The sequence below is a fragment of the Erpetoichthys calabaricus genome, chromosome 1 (genome assembly GCF_900747795.2).
Source record: "Erpetoichthys calabaricus chromosome 1, fErpCal1.3, whole genome shotgun sequence".
NCBI classification, from domain to species: Eukaryota; Metazoa; Chordata; class Cladistia; order Polypteriformes; family Polypteridae; genus Erpetoichthys; species Erpetoichthys calabaricus.
Genome location: NC_041394.2, coordinates 246,993,957 through 247,012,207, shown reverse-complemented (window position 1 = coordinate 247,012,207; position 18,251 = coordinate 246,993,957). Strand labels below are relative to the sequence as shown.

The 18,251-nt window shown below is 36.4% G+C and overlaps 2 protein-coding genes across 3 annotated transcripts in view; both read left to right on the top strand.

The window, feature by feature from the left end:
- Positions 1 to 7,056, top strand: part of dhtkd1 (dehydrogenase E1 and transketolase domain containing 1) — an 82,189-nt gene extending 75,133 nt beyond the window's left edge. The window contains exons 17-18 of one of the 2 annotated variants that reach the window (XR_007934942.1): positions 4,983 to 5,712; positions 6,032 to 7,056. Coding sequence is in view for 1 of the 2 variants with exons in the window: in XM_028813800.2 (XP_028669633.1) it covers positions 4,983 to 5,084 (102 nt within the window). In the remaining variant the exon portion in view is untranslated. Of the gene's footprint in view, positions 1 to 4,982 lie in introns of both variants that reach the window. The other variant, XM_028813800.2, reaches the window with a different exon arrangement.
- A 2,495-nt stretch (positions 7,057 to 9,551) lies between these two features.
- Positions 9,552 to 18,251, top strand: part of LOC114660831 (protein transport protein Sec61 subunit alpha) — a 54,957-nt gene continuing 46,257 nt past the window's right edge. The window contains exons 1-2 of the mRNA XM_028813763.2: positions 9,552 to 9,680; positions 17,171 to 17,238. Of these exons, the coding sequence (XP_028669596.1) occupies positions 9,674 to 9,680; positions 17,171 to 17,238 (75 nt within the window). The 5' untranslated portion in view covers positions 9,552 to 9,673. The remainder of the gene's footprint in view (positions 9,681 to 17,170; positions 17,239 to 18,251) is intronic.

The window sequence follows — 18,251 nt, the reverse complement described above, 5'->3', positions numbered from 1 at the left end:
GGGTAAGAATTTGAAAATGTATGTCAAAAAACAAGAAAATATGTATGCAAAAAAAAAATCTGATTTATAAAACCTGGCGTGTGCACATTTCTATGCATTTTACCTTTTATGAATCACAACAATCTTGTAAATGTGTTTATGTGATTGTGCCTCAAATCCTGCCTGGTTGCCTCCCTGAAGCATTCTATATGGACAATGCTTATAAACCTTGTATACATGCAGTCATGATGCTGCAGACTTCCACTGAATGGCAGAGAAACGTCCCACCTGACACATCCAGACACTGCTACATGCATTTGAGGTAAGAAAAGTCTTGTGATGCGTTCTGCACTACATTGAACGGCATGATGAAGCTGAAGCGTGGCTGAGATATGCCTGACGTGTCGGCCAGTTCACTCTAGTAGGTACCTGTTGCCGGAAAGCCAACTGTTGTTCCCTGGATATGAACAGGTGCTGCCTGATTTTGGGCCTTCTGTCTTTTTAATGCTGTGGCCAACTCAGCATATAGTTCCAGGAGAGTGGCCTTTGAAAACATAAGTCAGCTCATAACTCAGTAATATTAATGGGCAAAAAATCCTGCTGGACCCTAAAAGCTCTTTCCCTTCATTTATGACCATTTGCTTACAGTAGTCTTCAAGCTGTGCCAAACAAGCCATGTTGTGCCAAACTATTAGGCTGTAAAAAACGTTTTAGGACATGGGATATGGATCTATCTGTACATGTGTGTTTTCACTGTGCTTTGGTTTCTAATCCTGAGAATTGACAAAAGGTAGCCAATATAAACTGACGAATAAAACAAAAAAGTTCTTTCGTGCAAATACGCAGTATTGGCCCTCCTACAACTCTGTACATTATATTTATTTCTTTTGAAGTTTAATATGTTTGTCACATCAATGCACATTATACTAATGGTTTTGTGATATGAATTATTATGTGTTAAATTGTCACTAATCTGGTTTAGTTATATTTCCCTACTTGAACAAGGATGTCGTCATTTACCACTTTCTCTGCAATATTGCATAAGGGTGGGTTCTCTTGTCAAATTTTCTTTTCTAAATGCAGACTTCTGTTTACAAAGCTGCGTATGCTCATTTCCAGACTCTTTTTGTCTGTATGCAAGTTTAAAAAATCTGACACCAGGGCCCTCTTGTTTTAACTCTGTGTGCAGAAGTCAAATTGAAACATGGCGTACTGACAAAAGTGAAAATGTGTGTACACACAAACCAATTCAGATGCACAAACCCATGCGTACTTCCGCTCCATAAATCCTGGTCAGCTTGCTGTCCCACCCTGACTTTTTCCAGGATTTTGCATATTTGAATATGTAAATCAATATAAATAGCACTTTCAGTTGAGTGTTTTGTTAAAAGACAATGGCAAAAGCACTTATCAAAATAAAGAATTTCAGCAAATGTGAACAGGTAAATAACAGAGTGAAGTGGAGGCAATGCAAAATGTACTTTTAGTGGTTTAAGGAGTGGTATGAGCAACAAAAGGAACTTGAAATTTTGAGTGTCATTCCATCAAGTTCATATTAAATGTTTTGTACTCTATGTGTTCTATGTGTTTGAATAAACACGTGCTTCTTAAATTGGCTTTCTCTTTTGCATGCAGGAGCACCGACTGCCACACAGAATACATTACATTCATGATATTACAGCTCTCTAAACATTTTAGAATACTAAGATGTATACTTGATATTTTCATGATGAAATGCATTAAAGCATACTGTATATTAAACATGGGGGCACAGTAGTGCAGCAGTAGCGATGAGCTGGCAGCCTATCCTGGGATTGTTCCTGCCACCCGCAAGATGCTTGCTGGGATGCACGTGTGACCCTAGATGAAATAATTTATTCCAGCAATACTGTGTCTGTCAAATGTACCAACCCCCAATTTCTATCCTTCTATTTTCTCTATCCATGTAACCAATTGCCGCAATATAAGTTATTTAGTAAATGTAAAACCAGCTGTAAGCTTAGAATGCAAATTCTTCAAAATTTTTAAGGAACATTGAATACATGTTTAAGTATTCCATCCATCTATCCATCCAGTCCCAGCAAACATACAGCGTGAGGCAGGTACAGTCCATGGACAGGGCCCTAACTCATCACTACCGCTGTCCTGCCGTGCCCCCACATGTTTTTAATTATTAACAGTATACATTATTTAAATTAAATTAATTTATCTGTAAAATGTAATTTACATAATTTAATGCAGTTCATAATAAAAATAACATCGAGTATACATCTGTATTCTTCAAGTATCAAGCATCAAGTATTCAGTATTCTAACAGCCCACAGCTCCAAGAGGATAGCTCTTGGAACTCTAAATCAACTTAGAAGCCAGTCATCATTATCTGTAAATCCATGTTGTCTTCTATTGAATTGAACTGAATTCCTTTATTGTCATTGTATGGTACAATGAGATTCAATATGCAAATCCTTCATAAACTTATTTTTCTACAAAATAATATGATAACAATAATAATAATACAGTAAACAATGAAAAATATATAGTATGAAAGCACAAGTTCAATATACATGTACATATAGTGCAAATGGTTCATCAAGTGCCTCAGGCTGTGCAATATTAACAGTTTACAGTGAGGTAATTGTAATTATAAATACAAACAGTTATACTGGGAGCACTTGATGGACTGATTGAGTGCCTTTATAGCTCTTGGGATAAAACTCTTTCTGAGGTCCATGCAGGGAAAGCTCTGAATTGTTTGCCGGATGCTAGAAGTTCAAATAGACTGTTCGCATTGCTGAGTGGAATTCATGCAAATGCTTGTGGTATAAATGTCCTCCGGGGCTTTCCAATCAGCCGCAGTACAGCTGTAATTCCACAGACAGATACAGTGGGTTAAAATACTCTGAGTGGTGCACTGAGAGTAAAAAAGCTGAAGCAGCTATGATATCTAGAATAGTTTGGCCATTGCGTACACAATTTTATGGTTACAGAATGATTACAATCAAGTGCCTTAAATTTGCAAATGATTTACAAATAATTTTGATATATTTGATAAATCCTATGAAGCACTGAGAGATGTTGTTAGCCATTCATTACAAAAGGTTATTCTGGTCAAATTGATATATCAATTCTATAGCTATAAACTAAAAAAAGAAAATTTAACAAATGAAAAAATGCCATTTTTGTGATTACATTTTTATTAATAAAATGAAAAAGGCATACATTAAAATAATTTTAAAAAATGAATGTTCTTCAGAATATATAAGAACACAACCCCATTCCAGAGCATGTGGAAGAAAATGCCAGAGATTTTAAGGGAGCAAACAAGTCCACTTTTAATCCCATGGTGTGTAGGATATAGTGTGGACTAATTTAAACTGTGTATGCTGGATATTGGAATGTATTGTAGTATGCCAGCAAAATGCCAAGGTTGGTTAAAGGTCCATTAGACAATTAGTTTTGATTGGAAGAGTTTATGGGAAGCTTTGTGGAAGAGGCAGTAGAGACTAGAAACAAGTTTGGTGTAGGGAGAAAGGGTTGAAGAATAAAGAGAAGTGGAGAAAGAGGTTAGCCCAATATTACTCCCTGAAATACATGAGAAAAACACCATAAAATCCATTAGGCACACTTCATTGTTTAATAGCTAGGTATCCCAGTATCTTACTCAATCAGGTTCTTAAAGCCCATCATGACAATTCAAATGTTTGGTGTTTCTTAATTTATTCTCACAATCCACCTTGTATGCCCACCACCCCTACCTATCCACCCATCTTACTACTACAAGTGTCTATGAGCATGTGTATTAGCCATTTAGCTGAAAGCATTCTGAAATTCAGAACAAACTATCCATGCCTTTAGGAATTTTCAAGAATAAAACTTATTAGTTAGATATATAGACTCCATATTTAAAGACTAAATAGTTTTCACTAACTTAGCTAAACAGAATAAAACATGCTCTTTTTCCAGTGTGACAAAGACAAGACTTCAGACATTATAAAAGTTTGGGGCAGCCACCTGTATATTATATCCTGGCTGCAAAAAAGTTTGCAAAAGTTTGAACAGAGATATTCACACGACTGAGTCCAAAATAGAACTGAATACTTGGGGGTAAGATGGCAGTTTTAAGGCCTGGTGAAGGAAATTATGTCATCTATGCCAGAACCGGAAGTGACATCATCGGAGGTGCCAGAAGTGATGTCATCAGAGGTGCCGGGACCTGGCGAGATTTCCCGGGAATGGTCGGCAAGAAACTGAGAGAGACAGTCAGTACACTCTGCCACCCCCTGATCTGGTATAGTATTACATTTACTCAGGCCCTTTAGCTGTCTCCTACTCACACATGTGTGACACCAGGATTAAACTTGGCCACTGTTGATGGTCTTCTGTTGTGGAAACCAGAATTAGAGAGTTTAAGCTTGATGCCCCATGATTTACATTCAATTTGCAATGTAACCTAACTTTTTTATTTGACTATTTGATTGCTTGTTTACATTGCTTGAGGGATGATAATGCTGTGCTAAAGTAAACCACATGTCATGTTCATAATGGTATTCTGAGTTCTCCAAATTTTATTTTTTATTTTTTACTGCTTTATTGCTGGCAATCTCCTTATATTGTTTTCCTGTGTAAATGTCGCATTTAACATATTTGATTGAATATTACTGTTATTAATAAGAAAGTGTAACAGTATTTGCACAGATCTCTAAGGCGTCACACTAATGATTTTATCACAGGTTAAGCATTTTTCTGATATTTCTATTTCAGCCTCTTAACCAGTATCACAAATTACTACGCATGCAAATGGGCAATCTTTTCTTTGGACCTAACTAATCAGTAAAATACTTCCTGTGAGGTACTATGACTTGACCTCCAACTTAAATTAATTTGTAATTTTTCAAGTAATATTTTATCCTGTGTATGGTTTATTTTAAGGCTTTAAAGGGTTGTATATTTGTTTTGTATAATAAGTGCTTTATAATGATATCTCTTTTTTACTGTTTTTGCAGTTGAGACTTGTAAGTAGGCCACCCCTTCCAGCACCTGCTGTCGGTATTGGAACACTTCACCAGCAACAACAAGAAGATATCCTCACCAAAACGTTTGCATAGGCAGACAGTTGAGGAGGATCAGAAGTATCAGACTCTTCTTGCAAGGCTGAGGTGTAACTCAGTTTAGCATTCTAAGCCAAGAACTTTTTCAAGGGGATAGATTTTAAAGGTTTTAAAATGCTATTGCTGTATTTGGAATATGACTTCATTGTAAATAGGATGTTTTAAACATCAGATTCCTACCTGTCATAGATTAAAATGTCTTCCTGAAGGGAACTGCTTTAACATATGATACCAATGTGTTTAAGTGTAGCTTGTGTTATGGCCTCACTGACTGAAAAGCTGAAAATTGAAATGCATTTGATCCAAAGAATGTAATTTGAATAAATATGTCTTGTTACAGTCAATATAAATACTGCAATACCTTCTGCAGGTTGAACTCTGCATACAGTAGGTTTGCATTTTTTCTTAATATGTACATTGAATTGTGTAAAATAAGGATGAGTTAAATGTCTCAAGGAGTCATTTCTCTACTTTCAGTAATTCAGATGAGTTCTATCACCTTGAGGGTGTAGAACTGTAAAAAGTGACTTTTGCAATCAAAGTATGGCTTAATGTCTCTTTCTCTTGAAATGTTGTTATCCACAAATGATTACTGTTAAATTTTTTTTAAGAATCTTCGGAAAGGGTGGCACAGTGGTAGTGCTGCTGCCTCGCAGTAAGAACATCTGGGTTCGCTTCCCGGGTCCTCCCTGCGTGGAGTTTGCATGTTCTCCCTGTGTCTGCAGGTTAGGTGCAATGGTGATCCTAAATTGTCCCTAGTGTGTGCTTGGTGTGTGTGTGTGTGTGTGCCTTGCGGTGGGCTGGTGCCTTGCCCGGGGTTTGTTTCCTGCCTTGTGCCCTGGGATTGGCTCCAGTAGACCCCCATGACCCTGTAGTTAGGATATAGCGGGTTGGATAATGGATATATATTGGATAATGGATGGATGGGTGAATCTTCAGAAAAGGTATTGCCAGTTTCTTTAAAATTTTGTATCTATTAGTTAAGTTTATTGTCACATAGAGCAGTGTTTTTTTAACCTTTCTGGTGTTGCAACCCGCGTAAACAAATAAAGTGATATGAACTTACTGGAATCCTTTCCAGTGAAAGTTCCTGCGTTGCTCTTGATGCTGCCTGAGTAGGCCTCAACCCCCATGGAAACTGAACTGGAAAAAGTGGGTTCAGATAGTGGATGAATTTTAAGAGTGATCAAACATACTGTTTTGGGCTCCACTAAAGCGAAAGCCGTATTTACTGGACTGAGAATCCATCTATACATACTGAATGAAACTTTCAATGGGTGGGATAGTATTATACATTTGGTACATAGATGATATTACTGTTACCCAAAGTGGAAATGTTTAATGAAGTTTATTTTAACTAATTAAATGTTTAAATTGTTGTCCTTAAATATTCAAGTGTTTCGTGAACCAGATTTCACAGGGTAATGTTCATTACATTTACCAAAATTAATTTATTCATAAGGGGGAAATTAAAAAAAAAAAAAGTCAGATGTCCTGTAGAAAGAAATTGAAGTAAATCTGAATCAGGTGAAATTTAGTTTAGTCTAAATTATCCTAAATGATCATTGATAGTATTGTAGATATACTGGCAATTATTGTATCTTAATGAATACCAGAAAAATAAAATTTTCAAAATTGAGGAATTGTATGTTTGCCTTACTGTGGGTTAAACAAACATTATTCAGAATTACATTTGTAATATTTTTGTTGAATTCCTGCACATGGAAATTTGTTTCAAATAATCCTTTTGTTCTGTTTTGTCCTTCTGTTCAGTAAAATTATTTTATTTAGATGTGTAATATAATGAGAATGAGAAAATGTTTGTAAGAAAATTGAAAACTCCAAAAAGTGAAGGTATATGGATAAAAAAATAAGAAACACCCAAAACACACATCTAGCACAGTAAGAAACATGCTAAAACACTTGAATTAAATACATTTATTAAAGAAGATACAACTGAGTAATTTCAGTATGTGTGTTTTTTTTTCAATTTCTGCTAACCAGTTAGTTTTATTAGCTACTTCCTATATTACTCAGCTTCACCCAGGAAATTTCCTAAGAGTAGGCCTTGATTATAGTGCCATTAATTAAGTAAATGTATCAGAAGTACTGTGTAATTAAGCACTTTTTCTGTATCTATTTGTCATTTATTATACTGTACTAGGGGCTAATATTATTAGTTCACTAGAGCTGTCTACCCTTGAACACGGTACATACAATTGCCCAGTACATTTGTGCCGTAGATCAGTTCCTGTTTTTGATTTTAAATGGAGGCATTTGCCATTTTTGCCCATCAATCTGCACTCAATAACCCATAATGACAAAGAGAAAACATGTTTTAAAAAAGGTTTGCAAATTTATTAAAAATCAAAACTCCTATTCCTGTTAGCATTCAGACCCTTACTTCAGTCTTTTGTAGAAGATACTTTAGCAACAGTTGCAGCTCTGAATCTTCTTGGATAAGTCTTTACAAGCTTTGCACACCTGGATTTAGGCAATTTATCCCATTCTTCCTGGCAGGTCATCCCATATTCTATCATACTTGATTTTATGAGTCACAGCACGATAATGAAGTGTTGTAATAGCAAACATTTGAATAGACAGTATGTTTGTCATGTCTCTGCAAACAGATACCACTACTCACCATGGTTTTTGACATAGCTGGTATAACCACTGTTTCCCTTTGGTTGGGTCTTTTGGTTTAAGTTGTTCTGTAAAACTTAATGCCAGTTGTCTGACATGCTTACCTCCTGTATGTTTCCTTTTTGATGACTGCTTGTCATTATGCATATATCCACATGATCTTTTTGCTTTGTGTTTCTAAATTTGTTAAGTACATGAAAGAACTGCTGTATCTTTTAGACTAAAGCTCTCCTTAGACCATCAGTCACTTCAAAAACACTTGGAAATAGTTCATTCATTATTTATATATGTTGGATACAGTAAAAAGGAATCGGAGGTCATTTTTAAAGCTAATCACTATACCAGAAGTTCATTGAATTTTGTGATTACTGTACATTAGTTTGCAAATTTATTTCATTAATTTAAATTAAATGTATTTTACAACTTGTCTGCCACCAGACATAATCATCATACAGAAAGTATCTGTTTGGGACTTTCTAAATCAGTGTTTTTCAACCTTTACCAATGTTTCTCAACCCCTGTTTCTTGCAACCAGTTTTACCTTTTTAACTTTAATGAGGGACCCACAAGTGGGGAGGGGATGAGGTGGGGGGCCCTCTCCCCATTACCGCATGTCCCACCTCCCTCTTGGTCAAATGAGTGTGAATGGAAGAGCGGGAATGGGATGCCACTGTTACCTGCTTTCACATTGTCTGCATATAGAAAACGTTGGGATATACACACCCAATGGCAGCAGCCTGTGACTCAGAAATTGGTCGCAACCCAGTTGTTCAGAAACACTGGTTTAAGTGGGTTTAATAAATAAGCTACAAGATATATTTATGGTTTAAGAGGGATACTATGAAACACGTTTTTTTCTTTAGAGAAATATTGCAATGCAAATAATTAAAGGCTGTAATATTCCTACATGTTTTCTGAACTGTCACCCCTCAAGAACATATCTTTCTGAGACAATCTTGTAAATAGACATTTCTATAAGTAATCAAATGTCCAGCTCGACATTTCCAAATTGTAAATGCACTTGTATGCAACCTCCCCACCATACTTAGATTAGATTATTTATTTATAAAAGCACATTTAAAACAACAGAGGTTGCGCCAAAGTGCTGTACTTCCTCAATTCTGGTTCTTTTCCTGTGTCTCCAGGTTTCTGTGTACAGGTATGGCAGTGATTATTCCACTCAAAATAAAGAAGGTGGTGGGGTGCTATTTTCAGCTTCACCTATGGCAGTAAAAAATGCTTGAGCTACCTTGAGTAGATGTAGTGTGAGCTGTGCCCTATGATGGACTGGTGCCATGTGGCCAACTACTTTCAACTAGATTAAGCCAAGTTAAAAAATGTACAAGTAAAAAATTCAGTTTTACCTTTTGATATATACAGCCAAAACCAGATTTTTATTATGATCATCCCTAATGGTTCTTATTTATTATAAGCAATGTTTTGATTAATTCATGTCGCTTTCTGTGCATATTTTGATTTGAGAGAACTTCTGTAAATTCATATCCGTGCCTTGCACTATTAAGATTCTCAATTTATATTTTAGTAAGAAATGTCAGTAAATCGCCTCCTGGAATCCCAGTTTGATATTATAAAGTTGTTTACTGGAACTATTAGTTTATGCTACACTCTGATTATATGCACCAGTTATTTATAAGGACCACTCGCAAACTAAGCATACTTACTTGTCTGTCGCCGCGCGTGTATCGTGCCGTTGAATACGCATGCGCGTTAAGTCGCGGACTTAGCGCGCACGCCGACGTATCTCCCAGTGTTGGTGGCCGTCACGTGATCGTTTAGCATTTTGTTTAAGCCTCTCCCCCCCCCCCCTTTTTTTTTTCTTCTCTCTGCTCGTGGCTTGGTCTGAAGGAGGTGAAGTTAAAATCAAAATCTCCAGAGTCTTGTTTTAGTAACAGTGGCTCACGAAGCGTTGTAAATCTGGAAAAATGGGCAGTGAGTATCTCTCTTCTAGTCAAGGAACGCACGGTGTAGCGCTGCGGGCGTAGTGTCGACTTCGGCTGCAAGTTACAAGTCAGGATCAAATGTGGATTTGTAAGCGCGTCTGCCATGTGGACATGTTTCCATAAATGTAGCAGTGCACAGTACATAGCCATTGTAATTTTATGTGACACACCACAAGGTTTCTCTATGTTGTCACGGCAGTAATTAGCGATGTTTGGCTTGTTAGTGAAATTTCGGTCACGATATTTTGGAACCCAATGTTTTTTACCATGGGATCATTTCGGTTGTTTTCATAATTAGTGAGTGTCTTGAATCTGTGTTACGGGTTAGTATATTCAAAGTCAAATGTGGATCTTTTAAACCCCTCCAGGATTGGTGGATTGCAGTCGCGCCCTGTCTGTCCTTCAAGGTAAACCAGTGAAAATCTGAAACTTCCAAACGTGCACGCTTGTGCAATAAACGCAATTAATGTACTATTACCTACGTGTCATGACCAGCATCGAGCATCGCTATCCCTACAGATTCAAACCTTTGAGCTTCGCCTACTTTTTCTCGACAGGTTTTGTGTTGGCGTTCGTTTAGTTGTGGCAACCGTGAGGTTCACTCGATCATCTGTCCATTAATTTTCTAAACCCACTTTACCAATCCTAGCCAGCTTTGGGCGCAAGGCAGGAACACATAGACACACGCATATATCAGGGCCAATTTAACATTGTTAACCCACCCAACCCGCATGGCTTTGAGCTGTGGGAGGAGTCGCACGTGGACACGGGACGTACATGCAAACTCCACGCAAGGGGACCAGTAATGCGAATCCTAGACTCCTATAGTTGAATCCTACCATTTTTGGGTTTAGTGACATAACCCAGATTCATGCATTTATTTTAAACTGCATTAAACCTATGCAGCTACGGATTACGAATCTGCTGTCATGTTCTTCAGCTTATGCTGTTTAGTCAAGTCCAATGTATTTATTTACTCAATTGGGAACTCCTGGAATATTTTCCTTATTTGTTATATGGATCATCATTTAATTTATCTTCCCTTGTATTTTTTTTTGTATTGTTTGTTTGTTTGTTTGCGTTGTAAAGTGCCTTGTGATGGTTCTTGAAGTAATATATAAACTTTAATACCAATAACAGTTTTTCTCTCTCTGGTGTAGTAGTTGTTTTGTCATTCTTTCTCATTTAAATGTATATGTAAAAGTATTGCTCTTGAGAAATGCAACCTAAATTTCATGTTATACTACTTAAAAAAAAAAAAAATGCACGTTAGGGTGCAATTGGCTGGCACCCTGTCCTGGGGATTGATCCAGCCTTGGGCACTATGCTAGCTGGGATTGGCTCCAGATACCCCAGACCCTGCTCAGGATTAAACAGGTTAGAAAATGACTTGACATTTCATTCTGACCTAAGGCAAATCAAGTTTGCAACAGAGAAGTGACAGCTTTTATACTTAAAGATCATTGCTTTTTCTCTTGATGCCTTTGGCTTATAAAATTAATATTTTAGATAAATCAATTTTTGGTATTAAGCTTACATTTAAGTACTAAGTTAAATCCAGTACTATGCTTCAATCATTTTGAGATTACATTATATGATAAGTTTATTGGCCCATTCCTGTTGCACAGTAAGATGATATTGATAATACTTGCTGCAACAACATAATTATTTTTTATTAGAGTTTATCCTTATCATGCTAATTTAATTTGTACAATATATATTCATAGTTATTTTAAATTATGGTTAATTGTGATACCTTTAAAAACAGCGTAATAAGCATGTAGGCTCATCACAATCTTGGCAGTAGCACCTATTTTGCGTTCTACTTCATTTTTTTTGTCATCCATATGTGCTGTTAAGTTAATTGATGCAATGTGAATAAGTTTGTATCTTGTGATAGTTTATTGCTTTGTCAAGGATTGGGTCAACATTTGTTCACAATGCTGCCAGTAAAGACACTGGCATCCCATGATCCTGAGCTGGTCAAACAAGTTAGAAGTAGAATCTATGGTGTATAAAGTGCACAATACATTGCTTTGCAGGATATGACCAAATCTGTTTCAGGTATACTTTTCTCAATGCCTTGTAGCTTTATCATAACAAAACAAGTAATTCGGTTTTGATCCAGTGCTGTTGTGCCTCATTGGTGCTGCTCATTATTGTATCATATGTTATATGTAACAGATTATGTAAACAGACATGAAAGTTTGCAATCAAAAAGTGATGCTTTTATTTGCCACTTTATTTTTAGGTGGCACTGCAGAAAAGATGACTGATTATTCTCTTAGATGTTGTCATTTTATATTTCTTCAAAAAGAATTTTACTATTTTAACATCCATCCATCTAGTTAGGAGTCAGGACTACACTGAACCCTATTTCTAAATAAAGTTAAATTTGTCACCTCTCAAACATTACGATTAAATATGACTTACTTTTGTAGTTTACATAACATAAAACAGGATTGCATTTTTGTTGGAAATAAAATCCGAATTTGATAAGACAAGCTGTGTTATTTCCCAATTATTTTGTTGTCCTTATCTCCAGTGTTTGTTTGATTTTGACAAAATAAAAACTGAGAATATTGTATTGGTATAACATACCCACTTGGCATGTTGCCCGCTGCAGCAGTATTAATAATAATGTTTGTTTATATAGCACTAGCTGTGTTACCTGGCTTCCCCTTGGAAATTTATAAGGCAATGGGCATCAGCTGTAGTGATATTAGTTAATCAGGTGTATGTGTATCAAAAGTACTATGTACCTAAGTGCTCTTTTTGTGTACAATATTTGTAGTTTTTTTTATATAACCAAGGGCTAATATTATTGGCGGGCACTGTTTTCTAATGGTTAAGGCCTTGGACTTCAAACCCTGAGGGTTGTGGGTTCAAATCTTGCTACATGCAGTTTCACATGCAGTACGAGATGAATTGTGATGTGCAATTGCATATCTTATAATTGGACTATCATATAACTAAACAATTTCTGTCACGTTGGCTGTCTTGTAGTGTGAGCAGTCACATGACCCAATTTTCTGACGTCGTTATCAAATTTCATTGTACATCTATCACAGTGTATTGTGCCTAAAGTATTGCTGCTGTCATGCTCATTTTTATATTTTTGATTTAAAAAGAAAAAAAAATTCTCTTTTAGCAACACTCATACAACTATATGGCCAAAGACAAAAGTATCTTAGGAAACCTTTACTGAAAGAACCCGAACTAAGCATACACAATGGTAAATTACATAGACTATGTACATAAGATTCTCTCTCTGTAAAATAGACATTTGTGTGTCCAATTACTTCTTTTCCTAGTTTATATTTTTAGATGCCTGTGGCCATCATATTTTTTTGTAATATATCTATAGCTATCTATCTGTATTGATATGTCATCAAAGTGCTACACAATAATAAAAGGGATGAGTAATCCTACATTAAGCAAAATATGAAACACATACATAAAAGCAAAATAAGGTATTTTTAAAAAATACTTTTTACAAGTAAAAAAAAATATCAATAGATGGGGAGGATACAGGCCATACAAATATTTAAAACAAATAGAAGAGTTTTTTTTTTACCGTGTATGAATAATACAGAAAGAGGCAGCCAATGACAAGAACTAAGAACAGGGGAAGTTTTGTACCTAGTACTAGTGTAGGTAAGTATTCTAGCAACAATACTCTAAACTTTCTGCAGTGGTGCATTTTGGAAGGCCAGCAAGAAGGGTGTAATCCAGGTAACAGAACACAAAGGTGTTAGTAAGCTTTTTGCATTTAGGCCTTGTAATAAAGACATTACTAATATTTTGCTTAATAGTAACATCAAGTGAATAGAGCACCCAGCTTTCTAGCAACAATCAAAACCTGAAGCAAACTTTTTTTTGTGTGTGTGTCTCTGCCTTATCCCCAGCACAGTGTCCAGAGGAAAAAAACCTTTGTGTCAAAGTGCATTTCTTCAGACTGTAGTCAAGTTTTTGTCAACCCATCACCTACTAAAATTTTGAAATTGCCATTAACTGTTCAGTTACATTATGATGGAGTTTAATACTACACTTTAATTTTTTTCGCAAATGAAAAGGATGTGTATTTGGTAGTGGTGGGCATTGTTTGGAACCTATCAATATGATAGTAATCCAGTTCTTGAATCAAAATATAATATTGCTATTCTTTGTAATTTTTGAAAAGTCTGAAAATGGTATTCTATTCTTCATATTTCAGTGCATTTATCACTTTTAAATGACTGAAACTGAAACCATATCATTACAAGCAAAAAAGACTCAATCTTTTATACCTAATAGGAAAAACTCTTGACTCAAGTAAATATTTTTACTTTCTATAAAAGTGTTTCCTGAACAGTGTCTGACAACCTTTGCAGTAATGTCTATGTATGTATCTGTCAGCATGCAAGCCTATGGACATGTTAAGTAAAAAAAAAAAAAAAAAAATACTCACTGTCTGAATCTTAGCACAATTACTAGTACTATAAAGCAGTTTTTGCTCCACAGAGACAATTATTTTGGTTTTTTTCTAATTTTTCTTGTACATTTGTAAATGAAGTTTAGTAAGACTGGGAAAGGAGAGTCTATATATGAATAGATTTTTTTTTCTTTATTTGCCATATACAATTTCTTGTATTAGGAATTTGTTAGTTTTTGCATACTCCTTGGGGTCAGAACGCAGGGTCAGCCATTGTACAGCGCCCCTGGAGCAATTGAAGGTTAAGGGCCTTGCTGTTTTGGCAGTGATGGGGATTCGAACCGGCAACCTTCGGGATACCAGCTCCGATCCTTACCCTCAGAGCCACCACTCCACCCCAAACATATATAGATAGCTGACCTGCTGTTTTCACAATACTTTATTAACCTGTTGTACTAAAGTAAAATCTGAACACCTCTCAGATGCCGGTAAAAGTACCTTGTTATGCCTTATGTTTTTATTTTAAGGATCTTAGCCTTGTTTTCTTTTGTGAGTGAATCTTCTTTGCAGTATTCTTGGAAATAAAACTTTGACTTAACAGAACCGGATACATACTTGTGAATGCTGTAGACATATGTGATGAGTGATTTCCGCTGCCGTTTCTTGACTTCCTGTTTTCTGTCTGATTAAATTGGATTATGAATTCTTAATTTGGTACAAATCAGACTTTAAGCGTTCCCAAAAGCAGTAGTTGGAAGAAAAATTCCAGTTAGTAAGATGCCAAGGTATTTGATTTTAAAACAACAATACCTGCAAAGTATATGTTTCCAATTTCTTTCATTTTTGAAAAAATGTAAAAAAACTAAATTAATCTGAATGTTCAACTTAAAGAGCATTTTTATGGAGAGAATGTTTGGCATAGAGTTCTTTATAGCAGTGCTAACATTTATGGTATGCCATCTTCTGGTGTATAACAAGGAATGCATTTTGTCATGCGACAAACAATAAAATACAATCAGTATACAGTACATTCCAAAAATTCTCACACCTGCAAACATTACCAGAACTGCCAAGCTTCCTACATATTTTTTCCCCATTTAAAAATGGAGACGGGGAATCAGGTGTTTAGCCTCAGTGTATTGATGATGTATTGCATCAGAAAATGTTGTAATACTCTAATGAATTGCTCTCTGCTCCACCTCTAATATTTTGCAACAACTTGGTGCTGCTTACTGGTTAGTAAGACAGCCTCAGTTATTGTATGATTGCTATCTTTTAGACAACAAATGAAAATTGTTTGTTTGGATTTTTGGCTTTTACAGTGGTGTGAAAAACTATTTGCCCCCTTCCTGATTTCTTATTCTTTTGCATGTTTGTCACACAAAATGTTTCTGATCATCAAACACATTTAACCATTAGTCAAATATAACACAAGTAAACACAAAATGCAGTTTGTAAATGGTGGTTTTTATTATTTAGGGAGAAAAAAAAATCCAAACCTACATGGCCCTGTGTGAAAAAGTAATTGCCCCCTGAACCTAATAACTGGTTGGGTCACCCTTAGCAGCAATAACTGCAATCAAGCGTTTGCGATAACTTGCAATGAGTCTATTACAGCGCTCTGGAGGAATTTTGGCCTACTCATCTTTGCAAAATTGTTGTAATTCAGCTTTATTTGAGGGTTTTCTAGCATGAACCGCCTTTTTAAGGTCATGCCATAGCATCTCAATTGGATTCAGGTCAGGACTTTGACTAGGCCACTCCAAAGTCTTCATTTTGTTTTTCTTCAGCCATTCAGAGGTGGATTTGCTGGTGTGTTTTGGGTCATTGTCCTGTTGCAGCACCCAAGATCGCTTCAGCTTGAAGTTGACGAACAGATGGCCGGACATTCTCCTTCAGGATTTTTTGGTAGACAGTAGAATTCATGGTTCCATCTATCACAGCAAGCCTTCCAGGTCCTGAAGCAGCAAAACAACCCCAGACCATCACACTACCACCACCATATTTTACTGTTGGTATGATGTTCTTTTTCTGAAATGCTGTGTTCCTTTTACGCCAGATGTAACGGGACATTTGCCTTCCAAAAAGTTCAACTTTTGTCTCATCAGTCCACAAGGTATTTTCCCAAAAGTCTTGGCAATCATTGAGATGTTTCTTAGCAAAATTGAGACGAGCCCTAATGTTCTTTTTGCTTAACAGTGGTTTGCGTCTTGGAAATCTGCCATGCAGGCCGTTTTTGCCCAGTCTCTTTCTTATGGTGGAGTCGTGAACACTGACCTTAATTGAGGCAAGTGAGGCCTGCAGTTCTTTAGACGTTGTCCTGGGCTCTTTTGTGACCTCTCGGATGAGTCGTCTCTGCGCTCTTGGGGTAATTTTGGTCGGCCGGCCACTCCTGGGAAGGTTCACCACTGTTCCATGTTTTTGCCATTTGTGGATAATGGCTCTCACTGTGGTTTGCTGGAGTCTCAAAGCTTTAGAAATGGCTTTATAACCTTTACCAGACTGATAGATCTCAATTACTTCTGTTCTCATTTGTTCCTGAATTTCTTTGGATCTTGGCATGATGTCTAGCTTTTGAGGTGCTTTTGGTCTACTTCTCTGTGTCAGGCAGCTCCTATTTAAGTGATTTCTTGATTGAAACAGGTGTGGCAGTAATCAGGCCTGGGGGTGGCTACGGAAATTGAACTCAGGTGTGATACACCACAGTTAGGTTATTTTTTAACAAGGGGGCAATTACTTTTTCACACAGGGCCATGTAGGTTTGGATTTTTTTTCTCCCTAAATAATAAAAACCATCATTTAAAAACTGCATTTTGTGTTTACTTGTGTTATATTTGACTAATGGTTAAATGTGTTTGATGATCAGAAACATTTTGTGTGACAAACATGCAAAAGAATAAGAAATCAGGAAGGGGGCAAATAGTTTTTCACACCACTGTATATACCATGTTTGTAAATTTGCTTATATTGTGTAGGGTTTTATATATGTAACCTGCCAATACTAATTCTAATTTAACACCAAGTTCATTAATTCTAATACAAATGCATATTCTTTCTTTCTCTAGTAAAATTTTTGGAGGTCATAAAGCCTTTTTGTGCAGTCCTGCCTGAAATACAGAAGCCGGAGAGAAAGGTAAAGTGAACAAGTTAAACATTTTTATTATTAAAGAAAATGCATATTAGCACTGTTATCTGCATGGGGGAGTCTATAATACCCTCCCAATATCATGTCTTTATCCTTGTTGGTTTTAAGTCCAATCCAAATACAGTATCCTCAATAAGATATACCTCGTCACCCAACTGAAGCAGGCACTCATTCAAATTCTTTCCCACTTATATAGATGGTGTAATAACAGGCAGGGGTAACCATAAAGGTTTGGGCAATTTGTACCCTGTATACTTGAAAGAATGCAAAAACAATAAAGTAATGTCTTTATAGAAAACTAGTGCAAAACAGAACTGACATACGTTGGCAAGATGGTGGATATATACTGTATGTTGGAGATGGGAAGAGGGGGGAGCTGGTGAAAACGGAACTGATAATGATGTCATCAGGAGAAGGGATCTTGGCTGGTGGAAATTATGTCATTAGGAAATGGTTTCTGTTGAGGGTCTGCAGAGGGAAAAAAGGAGAGACTATTACTGGACAACTCCACCCCTTGGCTTGGCTGAGAATCATTTGTTTTTAAGCCTATAAACGGTCTCCTAAGCACACGTGTGTTACAATGGATGCTGTGCCTTTTCGATTTTGTCTGTCTTTCCTAAATATGGTATGTCCATCTGTGATATATCCATTTCCATCTCTCAGGTTCAATAATGTCATAATCATGTGCAGCTATACATAACCCTTTGTATTAGTTTTGATACTTCTACCATTAAGCCAAGCAATTTGAAAAGTATTACTGATGTTATTTTAGCTTCTTGCCAGTTAATTAGGTTAGTAATTTATTAGTTTATTTGTTAGTAAGTTATTTTCACATTACACATGACAATAGTGACTCTATAAATATCCTCTTTAATAAAACCCCTGTGTGCGTCTAGTGTCCGTATGTGTGTGTCTTCTGGTGAAGTGCGCATGCGCGGGGCACAGTGCGATGCTCCAAAGCAGATGCTTCAAAGGCCGCCTGATGCGTCATACAAGACAGA